Source organism: Phallusia mammillata, chromosome 8 (assembly GCF_965637545.1).
Source record: "Phallusia mammillata chromosome 8, kaPhaMamm4.hap1.1, whole genome shotgun sequence".
In the NCBI taxonomy this organism is placed as follows: domain Eukaryota; kingdom Metazoa; phylum Chordata; class Ascidiacea; order Phlebobranchia; family Ascidiidae; genus Phallusia; species Phallusia mammillata.
Window position 1 is genome coordinate 2,329,982 of NC_137259.1, and position 14,985 is coordinate 2,344,966.

A 14,985-nucleotide genomic window follows, 5' to 3' on the forward strand; every position below is an offset into this window, starting at 1 on the left:
TGTCAATACAAAAAGTTACACTTCGTGCCATAAGCAGCAAATTTTACTGAATGCTGCACCCGTACACTATATCTGGTAATAAAACTTACCTAATGCCACACAGCTTTGCAACTTAGATAGTTTAATTCAGGAATGTCTTTGCCTGATTTGAAAACAGGAAAACGACAAGAGAAGAAAAACAATTCGCTTCTTGTAAAAGTAAAGTCATGGAAAAAAGAAGCTTGGTCGAGGTTTATTTCAGACATCGAAAGGTACGTTAATTACACTGAATAAAACCAGATTTTGAAGTGCTGTTTGTTCATGTAATTTAAGTTAAGATAACTTGTATGGTTTTGTACATTTTGTGTAGGTTTCTTGAGGGAAAAGAAGATGATAATCTTCATAGCTCCTCAATACCTACGTTGCTTATGGCTGATTCAAGCACAGTGCAATCTGAAATGCAAAACAATACACAAAGTAAAAATATTTTGCAATTATTCATTAGGATTTGCTGTTTTGTTTTATGTTTTTTATGTCACATTACTACAATGTTTAATACTGTGCCATTGTGCACATATCAAACACAATATAAGTCAAATTGTAACTACAATTTACAGTCATTTATGCATGGTTTAGTACTTCTATTTTGAGAAATGAAACAGTAATGTAATATTTTCTGCAGATCTGGTCCAACAGTCTACTCTTGTTAATGAATGTTTAAAGTCTTATGACCCAAAGGGCAGGAAATTTGAAGAGGCAATGTTGTATATTTTGTCAAGTGGATTCAGCCATAATGTTATTCTAAAGGTAAGTGCATTAAAAGTTGGCAGTTCCCCCATAATAAGTTGTTGCAATAGTAATATAATTTAGTAATTTGCGATACCATCGATTTCCTATCTTAGTATGTTAGGTTCAGTATATACATGTGCTATACCAAATGAGTTACACAGGCTTTCCCTGTTATAAAGCTGACAAGTGGCAGGCAAAGGTGCACACAAGGCTGACAATGATACTTGTTATTTGACTTTTAATGGGCTCACTGCTGAGTCATAGGCCTGGCATACTGTGATCTAGATATGAGTGTGTTGATCGCTGGTCTGCTGGTGTCAATAATGAATTTGTGTTCATTTAAATTAGTATGTTAGTTAATATACAACAAAATCTTCGATAAAGTATATTGTCTAAAGTTATGTATTTGTAATGCAAGTGTCATAATTTAAAGATAAAATTCAACATCGAGCTTTTCACTTTTAGGTGGGAAATGAAAGATTTTTCTCACATCGCGAAATCCTCTCATCACGATGTAAATATTTTGCGTCTATGTTCAGTTCTTCACAATGTTGGTCTGAAATAGAAAAGAAGGAAATAACTTTAAGTAAGTTTTTGTATTTTACCTGCCAAAAAATGATGTCCTAAATGTATTCTATTCGCAGGTGGTATCCAACCAAATACATTTGCAATATTCTTATGCTACACTTATGGATTATTTGTTGATTTGTCAAGTATTGACAATACGACTATTGCATCTCTAGCGGGCATTGCTGACATGTTTAATTCAGTCTACATAAATCATGCTGTGGAATTGTTTCTGGTCAAGCAAAGATGCCACATTTTCCATAAACCTTGTCCAGGTTAGATAATGCTGTCTTAAATGTAATGTTTGTTGGATAATATATTTAAGGCAACATTTAAGGCAGTGGCTCCCAAACTATGCGCCGCGACACACTGGTGTGCAGCGAGATGTCATTGGGTGTGCCGCAAAAAATATTGAAATTAAAATCAATCAAGTAGAGCAGTAGTACCAGGTGCTTAGACCACTAGGCCAACATGCTCCACATCTCTGAGATGTTCAACTAGGCTATTTAACTATGAGAGTGACCTGTATAGCGGCTTTATGACCTCATAGTTAGTGCCTTTGTCAGCCAATTTGCTGTGCCATTTTAAACTTAAATAAAAAATTCAAATATATTTTTTATTCAAATGTTTAAAGTGCGCCAAATAATTTTTGTTTTTTTCTAAAATGCGCATTAAAAGAAAAAAGTTTGGGAAGCACTGATTTAAGGCAATAAATAAATAAACTTATAAAAGCATAAAGTCAATAAATGAATAGCTGGCAGCTACAGACAGTTTTTTTAGCATGTAAGATCTCATCAGCCCAGCTGGTGACAAGACATTGGCCGTACTAGCGAGTGTAGCTATGTAACAGCACTCCAGTTTGTTGGGAGTAACAGGTAAAAATGCCATGCCTCACTAATTCTGTTAAATGCCACAACTAGCTGCATTGATGCTTAATAAAAAGACTGTTGTCGAAAAAATATTTTTGTTATGGTTTCGTACTTAAATGTATTAGGGTCAGGACCTCTGTGTACCAGGAAGTCTTTATAGTAACTTGCTTTTCAATTTTTGTCTTTACCCACCCTCCATAAGGGGTCTTTGCGCATAAGATCTCATTAGCCCAGCTGGTGACAAGACATTTGCCATACTGGCGAGTGTAGTTATGCAACGGCTCTCCAGTTTGTTGGGAGTAACAGGTAAAAACGCCATGCCTCACTAATTCTGTTCAATACCACAACTAGCTGCATTGATGCTTAATAAAAAGATGTATTAAGGTCAGGACCTCTGTGTAAACCTCTGTGTACCAGGAACTCTTTATAGTAACTTGCTTTTCAATTTTTACCTTTACCCACCCTCCATAAGCAGTCTTTGAGCCCCATGTTCGGAACCACTGCTTTAAGAGTAACAAAAAATGAGTTTAACAACATTAACAAATAGTGAATCTAATAATAAAAAAAAACATAATCAACTACTATATACCTATACTGCTAACCATAAATTAATATTACTTGCTAAAATAGGAGTTGAAATAATTACACTCAATGTATTATTAACTGAATTCTGTAAATATTTTGCGCAGAATGTTCACATGGTTTTGCTGAAGCTCTTCAACTGAGTTGTGTTTATAACCTCATTAATCTGAAAGAACAATGTCTGCTTTGGAATGTTGAATATTTTCCTAAACTCTGGCACACAGAAAGTTTTTGTTCAATGCCCTCTGAAATCATTGAAACATGTTATGCTGCTGTAGTACACACAATGGTAAAGGGATTGTTTATAATTTGTAGCTTGTCTGGAAACTTAGTTGCTTGAAATTTAAATTTAATTTTAACTTAACATAAGGTCTTGGTCCTAGCTATTTCAATTACATTGATAGAATGCTGAGTAGGCTGTTTTGTTTGTTATGTACTGATTTGCCCAACATAGAGATAAAACATAGCCATTGGACACAATCCTATGTTATGCTAAGGTTGTGAGTTTTAATCCTAATAAGATCAACTTTTCCAAAGGTGTTTTATTCAACAGGCAGACTTTTCATACACTTTGATCACAACCTAAATCTGTATATTAGAGTGCAATGTTTGTTAATTTATGATGAATAGGTCATATTGTTCAACAGATTTAAAATCAGTTTATTGATGGTTGGGATAGTTGATCCATTATTATTGGAATAAACATTTTTTGTATTTACTTGCATACTTTGCAGGATATTTATAGTGTTAGTGAAATAGCACTGAAAGTTGATATTTTGCTTGGTGGACTGACATCAGTGAAATGGGAAAAACCGATGGTTGATATTGCAAGAAAACTAATGAATCAATGTGAAATATTCATTTCCAAAAATCTCTTTCAACTAACAGAAAATGGAAACTGGGACTTACTATTCAAGGTAAAATATTTCCTATTTTGTTTTGATTTGAGATGCTGTTGCTAATGCTACATATGATTTAAATTGATTTTGTGTGTGTGATTGCAAATAAAAGATGTAAAAGAGAGGATAAAAAGATGTAAAAATCAGGATATTAAAGTTGTTTTTAATAAATCTTTGACATGTTGTCTCTAAAGCTTTATACATTTATTAATATTAAGATGCTGAACCATATGTTTTTGATAGGGGATGGGCTGCAGAACAGAAATAGTTGAAAGAATTTTGGAGGTGATAGGAGCCAACATAACCAACGACAACGCATGTTTACAATATATTGCTGTTAAAAAGTTACTGGAATCAGCTAAAGCAGAGGAGTGGAACCCGGTAATTTAATTGTTTTTTTCTTGCTGCCAGTGCTGTAATGAAACATTTTGTCACATTGCACCATTCTGTTAATAAAAACATTTATATGCAAAATTATTTTTTTCTAATCACAATTTTTGAAGATTTGAAAAGGTTTTTGTTTCTTTCAAGAAAACTGATAATTAAATAAAATCTTATTGTTATTGGTTATTGAATTTTTTTTTATAAGCTTAAGGTATTTATAATCTTTGAGAGGCATATTGAGTCAAAAAACTCTTTTTTAAAACTTATTTATTTACAACAGAACACTCCAGCTTTACAGAAGTTGTTCAATAAGTTGGAGAAATATTTGTCGACTAGTTACTTTGCAATCATCCACACTAAGGGTTGGGAAATGTTACCAGATGAGACCAAAGCAAAAATTGGGAAAGTAACCATGAGTGGAGCTGATCCGGGACGAAAACCGGCAAGAAAACCAGTTTTAACCAGTTCAAAGGTGACACTACATAGTGAAATAATAGATATAAACATGAAGTAACAACATGCTGCTGGTCAGAGTATATGTAAAAACAATCAGGCTTATATAAACCAAGTCCTATCACAATTGAAAACCTGCACTGATGATGACAACAGCGATTGATGAAACATCTGCATGATGATGTATTCTATATACACAAGTACTGGGAAGTTCTGTTTTTGATTAAACCAGGAACAAATTTCGATTTAACGAAAATTAGTAAATTATTTTTAACTGTCCAGAACTGACTTCTCATTTTAAACCCATTTCAAACTTACACATTTGGTGTAAATTTTTCTTTGGTTCAGAACTTCAATGATACAGATTTTTTTGTTTTGTGTTTGAATGCAATTTTTTACTTAATTGAAAGAATCTGTGAGTTAACTTGTTTACACATCATGTAACCCACAATATTAGCTGATTGAGTGATGACAAGTGACAACCATGGTCATCATCAAATCAGCTAGTATTAACAGTGATGACTATCAAAGTAATTGTTGGAAAATGGACTACAATGGTTATTTAGTAACCTTTGTATGATAAGCCTTTTCATACAGATGTATATTATGTTTATGTATCCCATCTTCATACATTTTTGAAGCATGAATACCAAAACAGAGTTTAGTTGGACAAAAACTTACTTTTACCAACTTTGTCCTTTCTTAACTTGTTTTCAATTTGTAGGCTACCAAAACACGGGTACGAAAAGTTACAGTAAAAGAGAAACCTCCAACCAAACTAAAACTTACAGAAAAGGTAATTATTATTTGTTTCCCTTACAAACAAATCACCGAGAATCATCATAATTTTATGTTAGAAACAAAAGTGCAAGAAAGCGTCAGACACGCCCCTTTCACACCCACATGACGTCATAGAACCTCCCTCCCCACCCGAACCGCGCGTGTCGATTGAAACACTTTATGACGTCATAAAAGACGAAGACGTCAGATTTTCGATGAGTTTTTTAACTTTAAATTCATCTCAAAATTTAACGTAGATTATGTCATCGTAATATAAAGATTTGGAGTTTTTAGAATGTTAGTTAATATGGTGGCATTTTATGCTGAATCTCACATCTAGCAGAAAGCTAATGATTTAAACGTTGGGAGGCAAGCCTGTAGAAATGAACACTTTTAAACACATCAACATATGGTTAGGTTAGTTTTGCTTTCGCTAGTTTTTGTGGCTTTAAATGCAGCATAAGACGATCTTATTGTTTTTTAGGCTTTTATTTTACGACAAATGAACATAGTACGTCAAAACACACTCGTATAAATATATTGACTCGTCTGTTTGTTTTAGAAGGCTGCTTTTACCACTGCCCCAGAAAATAGATAATTGGTTGTATTGTAATGGTTCCTTTGTTTAGAAGCATCGACGTCTTTGTACTTTTGTTCCGTTATAACCACATGATTGTTTACCTAGTTTTTTTTACCGTACACTTTATCAGTTTAATGTAACTACTGCTGGTGCTACTGCTTTTATTGTGGTTTAAACGTCGTCATTACACTGTGATTATAGTCGTGTAAAAATATCGGTTCAAACAGAGACAGAATATTCAAACATCAAGAACTGTGGTGGGGTTAGAACTCACGACCTATGTTGTAAAAGTTGTTGCGTAATCGCCTGGTATTAAACTTTAAAGCCTTGTTGGCTTGTACAGGTGTAGTAATACAAAACTAGTCATTGACAATAACTATTGCGAAATGTCGGTTAAATTTTAGAACTGAAATGATACATGGTTGCGACCCCAATTTTGAATGCATCTTTGTTTTAAAAGTTGTAAAATTTGGAATTTTGTTAGGTAAGTTTAATGGTGCATATCATTAGCCATTTTGTGAAAATGTGGCTTTTGAATGTGTCACCATTGTTGCAGCGACCTGGTGTGGTTTGTGCCGCTCGACGAATCGGTTTAAATCACTTCCGTAGATGAAAGAAAACCGTTTCGTCATAACACGCGACCTTTCGTAACACCAGCTACAAATGCTTAAGGGAACTGCTGTCGTACAGTGCACTACTCCTGTCTCTGGTATAATTAATCAAAACCATACATGACCAGGGCTGTTTGCACTGTCATTGTACGTGTGAATTCAAACAGGAGCCAGTTCGTGTTGAAGTTAAGGGCAGTGCAAGGTCAGACAAAGTGCAGGTATTAACATGTATTGCATGTAAACAAGATTGACATATTCTCATTTTACTGCAATGAGCTTTCCGAAAACCAGAATTAAAACTTTCGTTATCCTAGTTTAAGTATGTTACTGAGTAAACTATGCTAGTATTTAAGCAGTTTTTGTTGCAACGACCTCTTATATAATAAGAATGGATACCTTAGTGCAAATAAAAGCAGTATGGTACAGATTGAATTATATGTGTTAGCATTTAGGCAGTTGTTTGTCGCAAGAAGGTCATATAAGCAGAATTGCAACTTTTCCAAAGTGCAATCCAAAGCAATGTTTTACGGAGTGAACTATATACAAGTTAGCATTGAAACAGAAATTGTTACGAAACACACACCAGTTTAACGCGTCCTATATTGATACAGAATTTTAGTATGTTAAAATCTTTACACTTAAATTAAGCTTGCTGACAGTTAGCACTGACTTATGTCTGTATAATCGCAACAGCTTGACATATTAACAACAAATTGGCATTACAAACTTTGCAACAGGAAACGTCTGAAAAAATACTGTAAATGAAATCATTGTGTTCAAACGAAAGGGCAGGTCGAACTCCAACGGATATTGTATATAGTTTAGCCGTTTTGTTTCTCAGTAATATTTTGACTTTTTGTACTGTTTTAGTTGTAACCGCATTATGGAGAGTAATAGTAGAATGCCAAAAATGGCGTGCACCATAAACAAGCGTTTCTACCTCGTGTCAATTGGAACTATGGTTACAGCATCAGCATATGTCGGTAAGAAACTAGGTGCAATATTGTTTGAAGATGTTGGTCTTACAAACAAACTTTCAGTCAATAAACAACTGTATGCAATAACCATTTAATGTGTTGTACATTTGGCTGACAAACAGTAGGCTACTAAAGATTCGTAAATGGCCCGAACCCATTAAGAATTTAAGACCAAAAGTAAAATACACTGAGTGAAACTGCTGTTTTTGTAAGTTTTTCAATGTTTCTTAAATCGACGTTTTAACATCACGAGAAGGTAAAATACAGTAAACCTCGGTGAATCCCCGTTCGGACCAAAAAATGTCCGAATTAAGCGATGCCGATTGGTTCAAGCCTTATCACATTATAAATCATTTCTACCTTAAGTTTTGTCCATTAGGTGAAGATCCGGATTAACGGAGGTTTATTGTATGGTTATGGGCTCTGTGTGGTTATAAGATTTATATCTTACTTTCGTTTCTAAGTTAAATACATTTCAGTCTATTAATATTATTGTTTGCAGGAATTCTTGCTCTACAGAGCAGTATAAACATCGCTCAAAATCTTGGTACAACATGTCTGAGTATCTTGTACGCATGCGCACTGGTACTTTTGCTTTTCTTCACTCCCTTCATGCTAACAGAAGTCGGACCGAAATGGTGCCTGGTTTTGGGCGAAGCGGGATTTCTTGTTTATACGATTGGCAACTTTTACCCAAGTAAGTTTCCCATGCAGCTTCTTCAGGTTAGCCTATTTGATTCTTGTTATGCCGACAAAACGTAACGCTGCATAGAAAATGCTTTAATTATCTGCAATAAACCTGCAGTTCTCTTTACGATACCAAGTAATTCTGTACATACATGTACAGTAGCCATAAACTCGCAGTAGAATTACGTTGCTGTAAGTCCAAAACACTCTGCGATGTACAAAAAAATACATCGTGCAGTCAGTGCTGGATTAACCATTAGGCAACGTAGGCACGTGCCAGTCAAAAATCCAGGCCATTTTGAATGATTTGGCAACACTGATAATTCTAATTTTTTAGTTGGCAACCCTGATTTTCAGGCCACTTATAAATTGTGCCTACAGGCCAGCAGACCCTGAATCCGGCACTGCGTGCAGTGCTTTAGGTTGCAGACGCTCACGAGTGTTTAGCAAACTTTTCTGATCTCGGTCTGTTTTAGCTTAGCGTAGACATTTCTCAGACATAAAATTGTTAAACAACGAAAACAGTATGTATAGTTAAAAAAAATTTGCATTTCCTGAGTGTGGTCACGAACTCACAAAAATCTTTCACAGACTCATTTGTTTTTGCCTACAATTACTTCCTGTTATTTTATCATCGTGTTTTTCTTGTGACTCACAAACTCAAATATCTAGCTTGTTGTTTTCCAACTTGATCAACAACAGGCTCGGTGCCGAAACGAAACGCACAACTTTAATACTTCATACCTTCTTTACTTAAATTTAAGCTACTATAGGGTGAACATACACCCACTGGGATCAGCCCTCAAGCGTTTTTGTAGACTAGCGATCATGACTAACTCCTACATATTAATCACAGTACGCCGACCTATTAAAGGCGTTATACCGAATCATGCCTGTCTGTCAAGCATTCCCATACGGCAAGCATAGGCTGCAAAAAATCTAGGTAGCGGTGAAATTTAAACCCATGACAGGAGTCTTTCAGGGACTCGCGCTCTAATAACTGAGCTACACAGGGTCAGTGATGATCCCGCCGAAAGTTGAATGACAGTTACCGCTGCCTTCAATGGGCCCGGCGTGCTATGTATTTTATGAGAGTATGCCGTGATCGCAGGTCTGCATAAAAGCTTCAAAAATCTTAGCTACATCAACTTTTTAACACCAGGCAGGTCATACTGACTACTTCTATTTTTAGGTTTCTATACAATGGTTCCAGGTGCCGTGATCGGTTCTCTAGGTGAAGCCTTGATGTGGCCAGCACCAGCTATTTATATCACACATCTCGCGAAAGAATATTGGACGGGTTGTGATGTAACAAAGGAGACATCACAAAGTCTTGACCATCTGAGGAATCATTTTTTCGGCATCTTTTTTTCTATCCTGAAATGCTGCCAGGTATATTTTATGACCCAGTGTGTGTAAAATCGTGAACTAAAATTGGGCAGCATCTAATGACACGTCTTTGTTTGTAATCAATTTATTAAGGTAATAATCCTTCTGTTGTTTCAGATAGTCGGAAATTTGTTATCTTATGCAGTTTTATATGGAGGAAAAAATCTTAATGTTATTTCCGCATCAAATACCTCAATGTCGTCGTCTAATTTTACGAGTTGTGCAAGCCAGTATTGCCAGGTGAGACATGTCTGGGTGTTATGTAGAAATAGGTGGATGGCACAAACCTTGCTCGTACACCTGGTATGTGTGCAAAATCACAACACAACAAATCTATGTGGTCAAAAATGACTTTCTACTCTGTAGTCTACAAATTAGCTGTGGAGTAAATCCTAGATGTTTTAGTCTATGTCTTGTCATATAAATAAATTTTTGGAATACCGTCTCGTCAGTGCCGGATTGACCATTAGGCAAAGTAGGCACGTGCCTACAGGCCAGTCAAAAATCCAGGCCACTTTAAAATCAGTAGAATGATTTGGCAACACTGATAATTCTAATTTTTTAGTTGGCAATCCTGATTTTCGGGCCACTTATAAATTGTGCTACAGGCCAGCAGACCCTTAATCCAGCACTGCGTCTTGTCTTATGACGCTTTTAACGGGCCTGACTACCACGAATTATAATTCAAAAAATGTCTGTTTCAGGTTCTTCGCAGCGCTGACACCCGATACAAATACGTTCCGCGCAGTCGCTTGTCTATTTATCTATTGATTGCCGTTTTTGCTGGGATGCAGGCTACAGCTGTTGTTGTACATTCTGTGTTTCTGCCTAGGATTCCTCGAGATAATTCAGGTAGAGTTAAGTTTATTTCGCTTGGTGAAAGAACACATAGCGACACAATTGCACTAAAACAATAACCAAGCTTGAAATAACTGCGCAACTTTAAGACGTTATGGGGTGCAGAAAAGTGGATAATGGTTGAACGCGCTGCAGCTACACCGTATTATGGATCGTAGGGTAACATGCCGAACATCTCTTAATTTTTACTGCCCATTGTGTATGGGCTGATTTCGGTTCATAAGTGCCAATTCGAAAGGCGTCGATTTAGACCCTTTCATTGTTTGTGACCGCCATATAGTAACACTCAAAACCTATGGCCCCTGCTAAGCAATAAAAACGAAGGCTTTCCCACTACTAAAATGTCAAATTTTGACCAATTTGAAGTGTGGACACTCACACAGCTATACGAATAAAGCATTTCATTTTAACTCTGTATCATAAGATTTTGTTGTAACAGTCCACAAAAAGAAATCACATTTGGTTGTACTGGAATCCATCAAATCGTCATTTCGGCATATGATTTCAATGGACAGCTTTCTACTGACACCTACTGGATTATATTACGGCTTGATAGTTGGTTATTCCGCGTCCAACTTCACACGGGCTTATGTGTCTTGTACCATCGGAGTGCAGAAGGTTAGATAGAAGTTTACTGTAGAAAAAAGTACATTCACTTGTGACCAACAAAATTAACACTCGTACTTGGAATACGTACCAAAAATTTCCGTTGCTTGTATTTACCCCAATATGTCAAGTTTGACCCATGGGGGTAAATCTGTACCCCATTAAGAGCCTCGGCGGTGTGGAATAGTATTTTTCAACTTAAGAAAATAACACGTTACATCAGTCGTTCCCAACTGGGGAGGATTTCCTTCTAAGAGAGTTTTTTTTAACTTGATGGGAGTAATTTACTTTAATTTATAGATGCGGTTTGTAAATAGATATTTAATCTCTAGAACATAACCAGTGAAGTTGATAAAAGACCCAGATCTTTGTATAGTTTTGATCTAACTATGTAGTCTATTGGGGGAGTATAATGACAATGTTTTGCGTTGGTAAGTGAGGAGTTTGTCGATAAAGTTGGGAACCATTGCTTTACACGTTCCAGGTTGGACTTGTGATGGCAACATACGGTGCTCTCAACGTCGTGTCGTCATTCCTGGTAGGTCGTCTTGCCCACCGTTTCGGTCTCAACCCTGTCATAATTTGCGGAGTTGTATCCGACACGGCTAGTTGGACGTTACAGTTGCTGTGGAAACCGACTCACGGGTCAAGGAACTCGGTCTACGCGTTGGGAGCAATGTTGGGGGTTTCCGACGGTATTTGGCAGACTACTTCTGCGTGTAAGTTACATCAGTTACATTTTTTTTAAATAGTATTTGTACTAGAGCCAAAATACAAGTACAACTGTTTACCCAGCGAGTTCGAGTCCGAGTTTGGTGGCGGGTGACTCGATTTTAGTCATTTTTTTGCAAGTTCATAGTCTCTGATTGTTTAGGGAAAACGTTTAAATAAAACCCCATTATATTGTGTGACCAAAGATGGCAGTCTAATTAGCAATAACTTCACATTACGCCAGATGTATTGAAGGCGTAATAGCGAATCACTCGGTCACCAAGCATTCCCATGTGGCAAGGCGTAGGGCTAGAAAAAGTGAAAAACGTGCAGTCTCTTTGCACCAAACGAGATTATAAACCTAATTACATGTATGCTCATTAAGGTCTTTGGGATGAATGATTGGAAAGTCACCGTTTGTGGTTAATTGTAACTAACATTTCTATTTTTGTATGCTTTTCAGCAATCACGGCGGTTTTCTTCTCAGACCGTCTCGAAACAGCTTTTGGGACTTTGGCTCTTTTCACGGTGGTAGGATTATTTATAAGTTTCATCATCAGTGGTCAGGTTTGCGTCCGCATTCAGATTTACATGATGTACGGAGTGCTGGCTTGTACGGCTCTCGGGTACACTCTAGCGGAGTGGAGGCGACAACGGCGACTTGCTAATAACACTGAACGGGAAAGATTATTAAATTCAAGTGAAAATGGAAACTGACTCTTTTGGGGAAATTGGTGCCAAAATGGTTTTAGGAATGCCCTTGTGCGAAAGCTTTGAGGTTCAGGATCATGGCATTGAAGAGTAGGCTGTATTGTGGTTGTCCCAAGCCAAGGGTTTGTATAGCGAGCTAGCCCTTCCCCCTTTTAGAAGACTAAAGGACTTTAAATCCCTAGACCTCTGCAACGGAGGGTACTGTAAAGGAGTCGGTGGTAAACCAATCTAAAAACCTCAAAAAACTCGTTGAAAAATTTCTGAATGTGGTACTTCGGGTTCATTTTTACCGTCACATCTAAAGTGAAAAAAAAAAATAATAACTACAAGGTTTTACAAAACCAAACTCGTATTTTTCTAGTTTATTGCCAAACTTGATTTTATAATTACAATTCAGTTTCTTCGACCAGTTCCAATAGTAACTGGTGGTGCCGGAATGAGGTAGAATATTCTCGTTCGATTTTGAAGCGAAAATGAGATACATAAAACAGTTTGCCTAGCATTTGTTTTGTATACTATGTTGACATTCTTAAACATACATGACGTGTTTTAATTCGGTTGTTTACATGTTTGAGTTTGAATAAGGAACTCGGCAACATTTTCGTCGCACATCCACAGGAATTGCAGATGGTGTTGTGTAAAGGGGCGACATTTTTGCACATTGCTGACTGAACGCGACGAAAAAACGTTCATGCTTCCCTGGCTTGTTAAATACCGAAGCGTTAAGTGTGAGAAATATGCATAACCAATTAAATGCCTTCTTAAGTTTGCAAAGTGAAAAGCTAGATTGGATTTAGATGTATAAATTGTGCGAGGAAGCTAGGTCCCGAAAAAGTACATGATTGGAGTGTTGGTATTATTTGTAACTTTTTTCGCACTTAATTTTCAGTACAACATTTGTCGAATACGTGCATGAGGCATTGCAACGTACACTTTGTTTTTGGTAAACTTACAAACCGGACGTGGCTGCAAAAGACGTGATTCAAACAACAGTTAACTAATTTGCCCACCCAAAAAACTGCACGTCTTGAGCAACGTTCCACGATTAAGGTTTTTCATAACTCCACCTGGCATTTAAAGTCAAAATGGAACTAAAAATCCTACAAACAACAGTTATACTTATCGTACTTAATTGAAAGAATCTGTGAGTTAACTTGTTTACACATCATGTAACCCACAATATTAGCTGATTAAGTGATGACAAGTGACAACCATGGTCATCATCAAATCAGCTAGTATTAACAGTGATGACTATCAAAGTAATTGTTGGAAAATGGATTACGAAGGATATTTAGTAACACAACCTTTGTATGATAAGTAGGGCAATTATTTTTTGACCTAAAAAACGAAAAAATTTGACCTACAAATTGAAAATTTTTGATTTTTTTTTTTTTTTTTGAGAATTCAAGTAGTTAAATTACGCATTATCGTTCAAAAAGTTAAAATATGGCTAAGTTAATCTAACTAGAGCGAAAGAATGTGCAAAAGTCTAAGAGAAGGGCAAAAATCTGAACATAGACCTAACCTATTCTGAAAAGGGAATGAGCTGATTAAAAATCACTGCCAAAAAACTGCAGCTAAGACACAACGAAAATTATTCAATACATTTGTATAAACGAAAGATACATGAAGTATCTAAAGCAAAACCGAAGCAAGAGCTGCACCTAACCTGCAGCTGCCGTAAGGTGACTTGGGACCTACCACAATTTTGCACGTTTTGAGGTGTGTTGAGCATCACGCCGTATCAACCTAATTGTTTCACTCACTTGATGGTTTATGATTCGCAATAATTGGGGCAATGGGCCAATTACAACAGTATAAAGTAGGCTACAAGGTGTAAAACGAATAGTTTGCTTGCAACCTCTACAACACCACGACAATGCAGTTTGTAAACAATTTTAACTTTGTAAACAATTTTGACAAATTTTGACCTATTCTAAAAATTTTGACAAAATTTTGACTTTTTTTGACAAGTCAAAAAATATTTGCCCTAATGATAAGCTTTTTCATACAGTTGTATATTATGTTTATGTATCCCATCTTCATACATTTTTGAAGCATGAATACCAAAACAGAGATTATTTTTTATGAACTTCCCCCTTTCCTAACTTGTTTTCAATTTTGTAGGCTACCAAAATACGGATAAGAAAAGTTACAGTAAAAGAGAAACCTTCAACCAAACCAAAACTTACAGAAAAGGTTAATTATTGTTATTTTTTTACCCTTACAAACGTATCACCGAGAATCATCACAATTTTATGTTAGAAACAAAAGTGCAAGAACACGTCAGACACGCCCACTTCACACCCACATGACGTCATAGAACCTCCCTCCCCACCCGAACCGCGGGTGTCGATTGAAACACTTTATGACGTCATAAAAGACGAAGACGTCAGATTTTCGATGAGTTTTTTAACTTTAAATTCATCTCAAAATTTAACGTAGATATTGTCATCGTAATATAAAGGTTTGGAGTTTTTGGAATGTTAGTTAATATGGTGGCATTTTATGCTGAATCTCACATCTAGCGGAAAGCTAATGATTTAAACGTTG

General features: G+C 36.3%; 2 protein-coding genes across 4 annotated transcripts; both read left to right on the plus strand.

Moving 5' to 3' along the window:
- The first annotated feature begins 4 nt into the window (after window positions 1-4).
- Window positions 5-14,928, plus strand: LOC145203980 (BTB/POZ domain-containing protein 8-like). 2 transcript variants are annotated; one of them, XM_080076373.1, is made up of 11 exons: window positions 5-251; window positions 350-456; window positions 662-786; window positions 1,234-1,354; window positions 1,413-1,610; window positions 2,894-3,075; window positions 3,521-3,703; window positions 3,929-4,066; window positions 4,350-4,541; window positions 14,560-14,631; window positions 14,698-14,928. In XM_080076373.1, exons 1-11 carry the CDS (start codon window positions 133-135, stop codon window positions 14,875-14,877), a joined length of 1,617 nt encoding a protein of 538 aa, XP_079932499.1. In that variant the 5' UTR covers window positions 5-132; the 3' UTR covers window positions 14,878-14,928. The 2 variants fall into 2 exon arrangements, with proteins under 2 accessions (XP_079932499.1, XP_079932498.1); XM_080076372.1 differs by lacking the exons at window positions 14,560-14,631; window positions 14,698-14,928 and adding exons at window positions 5,247-5,318; window positions 5,380-6,083.
- LOC145203981 (protein unc-93 homolog A-like) lies at window positions 6,308-14,631 on the plus strand. 2 transcript variants are annotated; one of them, XM_080076374.1, is made up of 9 exons: window positions 6,308-6,366; window positions 7,364-7,476; window positions 7,973-8,167; window positions 9,350-9,549; window positions 9,664-9,786; window positions 10,251-10,398; window positions 10,829-11,022; window positions 11,495-11,729; window positions 12,185-14,631. In XM_080076374.1, the coding sequence occupies exons 1-9, from the start codon at window positions 6,323-6,325 to the stop codon at window positions 12,436-12,438; spliced, it is 1,506 nt and encodes a 501-aa protein (XP_079932500.1). In that variant the 5' UTR covers window positions 6,308-6,322; the 3' UTR covers window positions 12,439-14,631. The 2 variants fall into 2 exon arrangements, with proteins under 2 accessions (XP_079932500.1, XP_079932501.1); XM_080076375.1 differs by having other exon boundaries at window positions 10,844-11,022.
- Window positions 14,929-14,985: the final 57 nt, after the last annotated feature.

Coding starts and splice junctions, on each gene's coding strand:
- LOC145203980 (XM_080076373.1), top strand. CDS start 133: ATGTCTTTGCCTGATTTGAAAACAGGAAAACGACAAGAGAAGAAAAAC. Junction 1,355..1,412: donor AAAGAAGGAAATAACTTTAA/GTAAGTTTTTGT, acceptor TTCTATTCGCAG/GTGGTATCCAACCAAATACA. Junction 14,632..14,697: donor AACCAAAACTTACAGAAAAG/GTTAATTATTGT, acceptor ATTTTATGTTAG/AAACAAAAGTGCAAGAACAC.
- LOC145203981 (XM_080076374.1), top strand. CDS start 6,323: ATGCATCTTTGTTTTAAAAGTTGTAAAATTTGGAATTTTGTTAG. Junction 8,168..9,349: donor GATTGGCAACTTTTACCCAA/GTAAGTTTCCCA, acceptor TTCTATTTTTAG/GTTTCTATACAATGGTTCCA. Junction 9,787..10,250: donor GTGCAAGCCAGTATTGCCAG/GTGAGACATGTC, acceptor TGTCTGTTTCAG/GTTCTTCGCAGCGCTGACAC.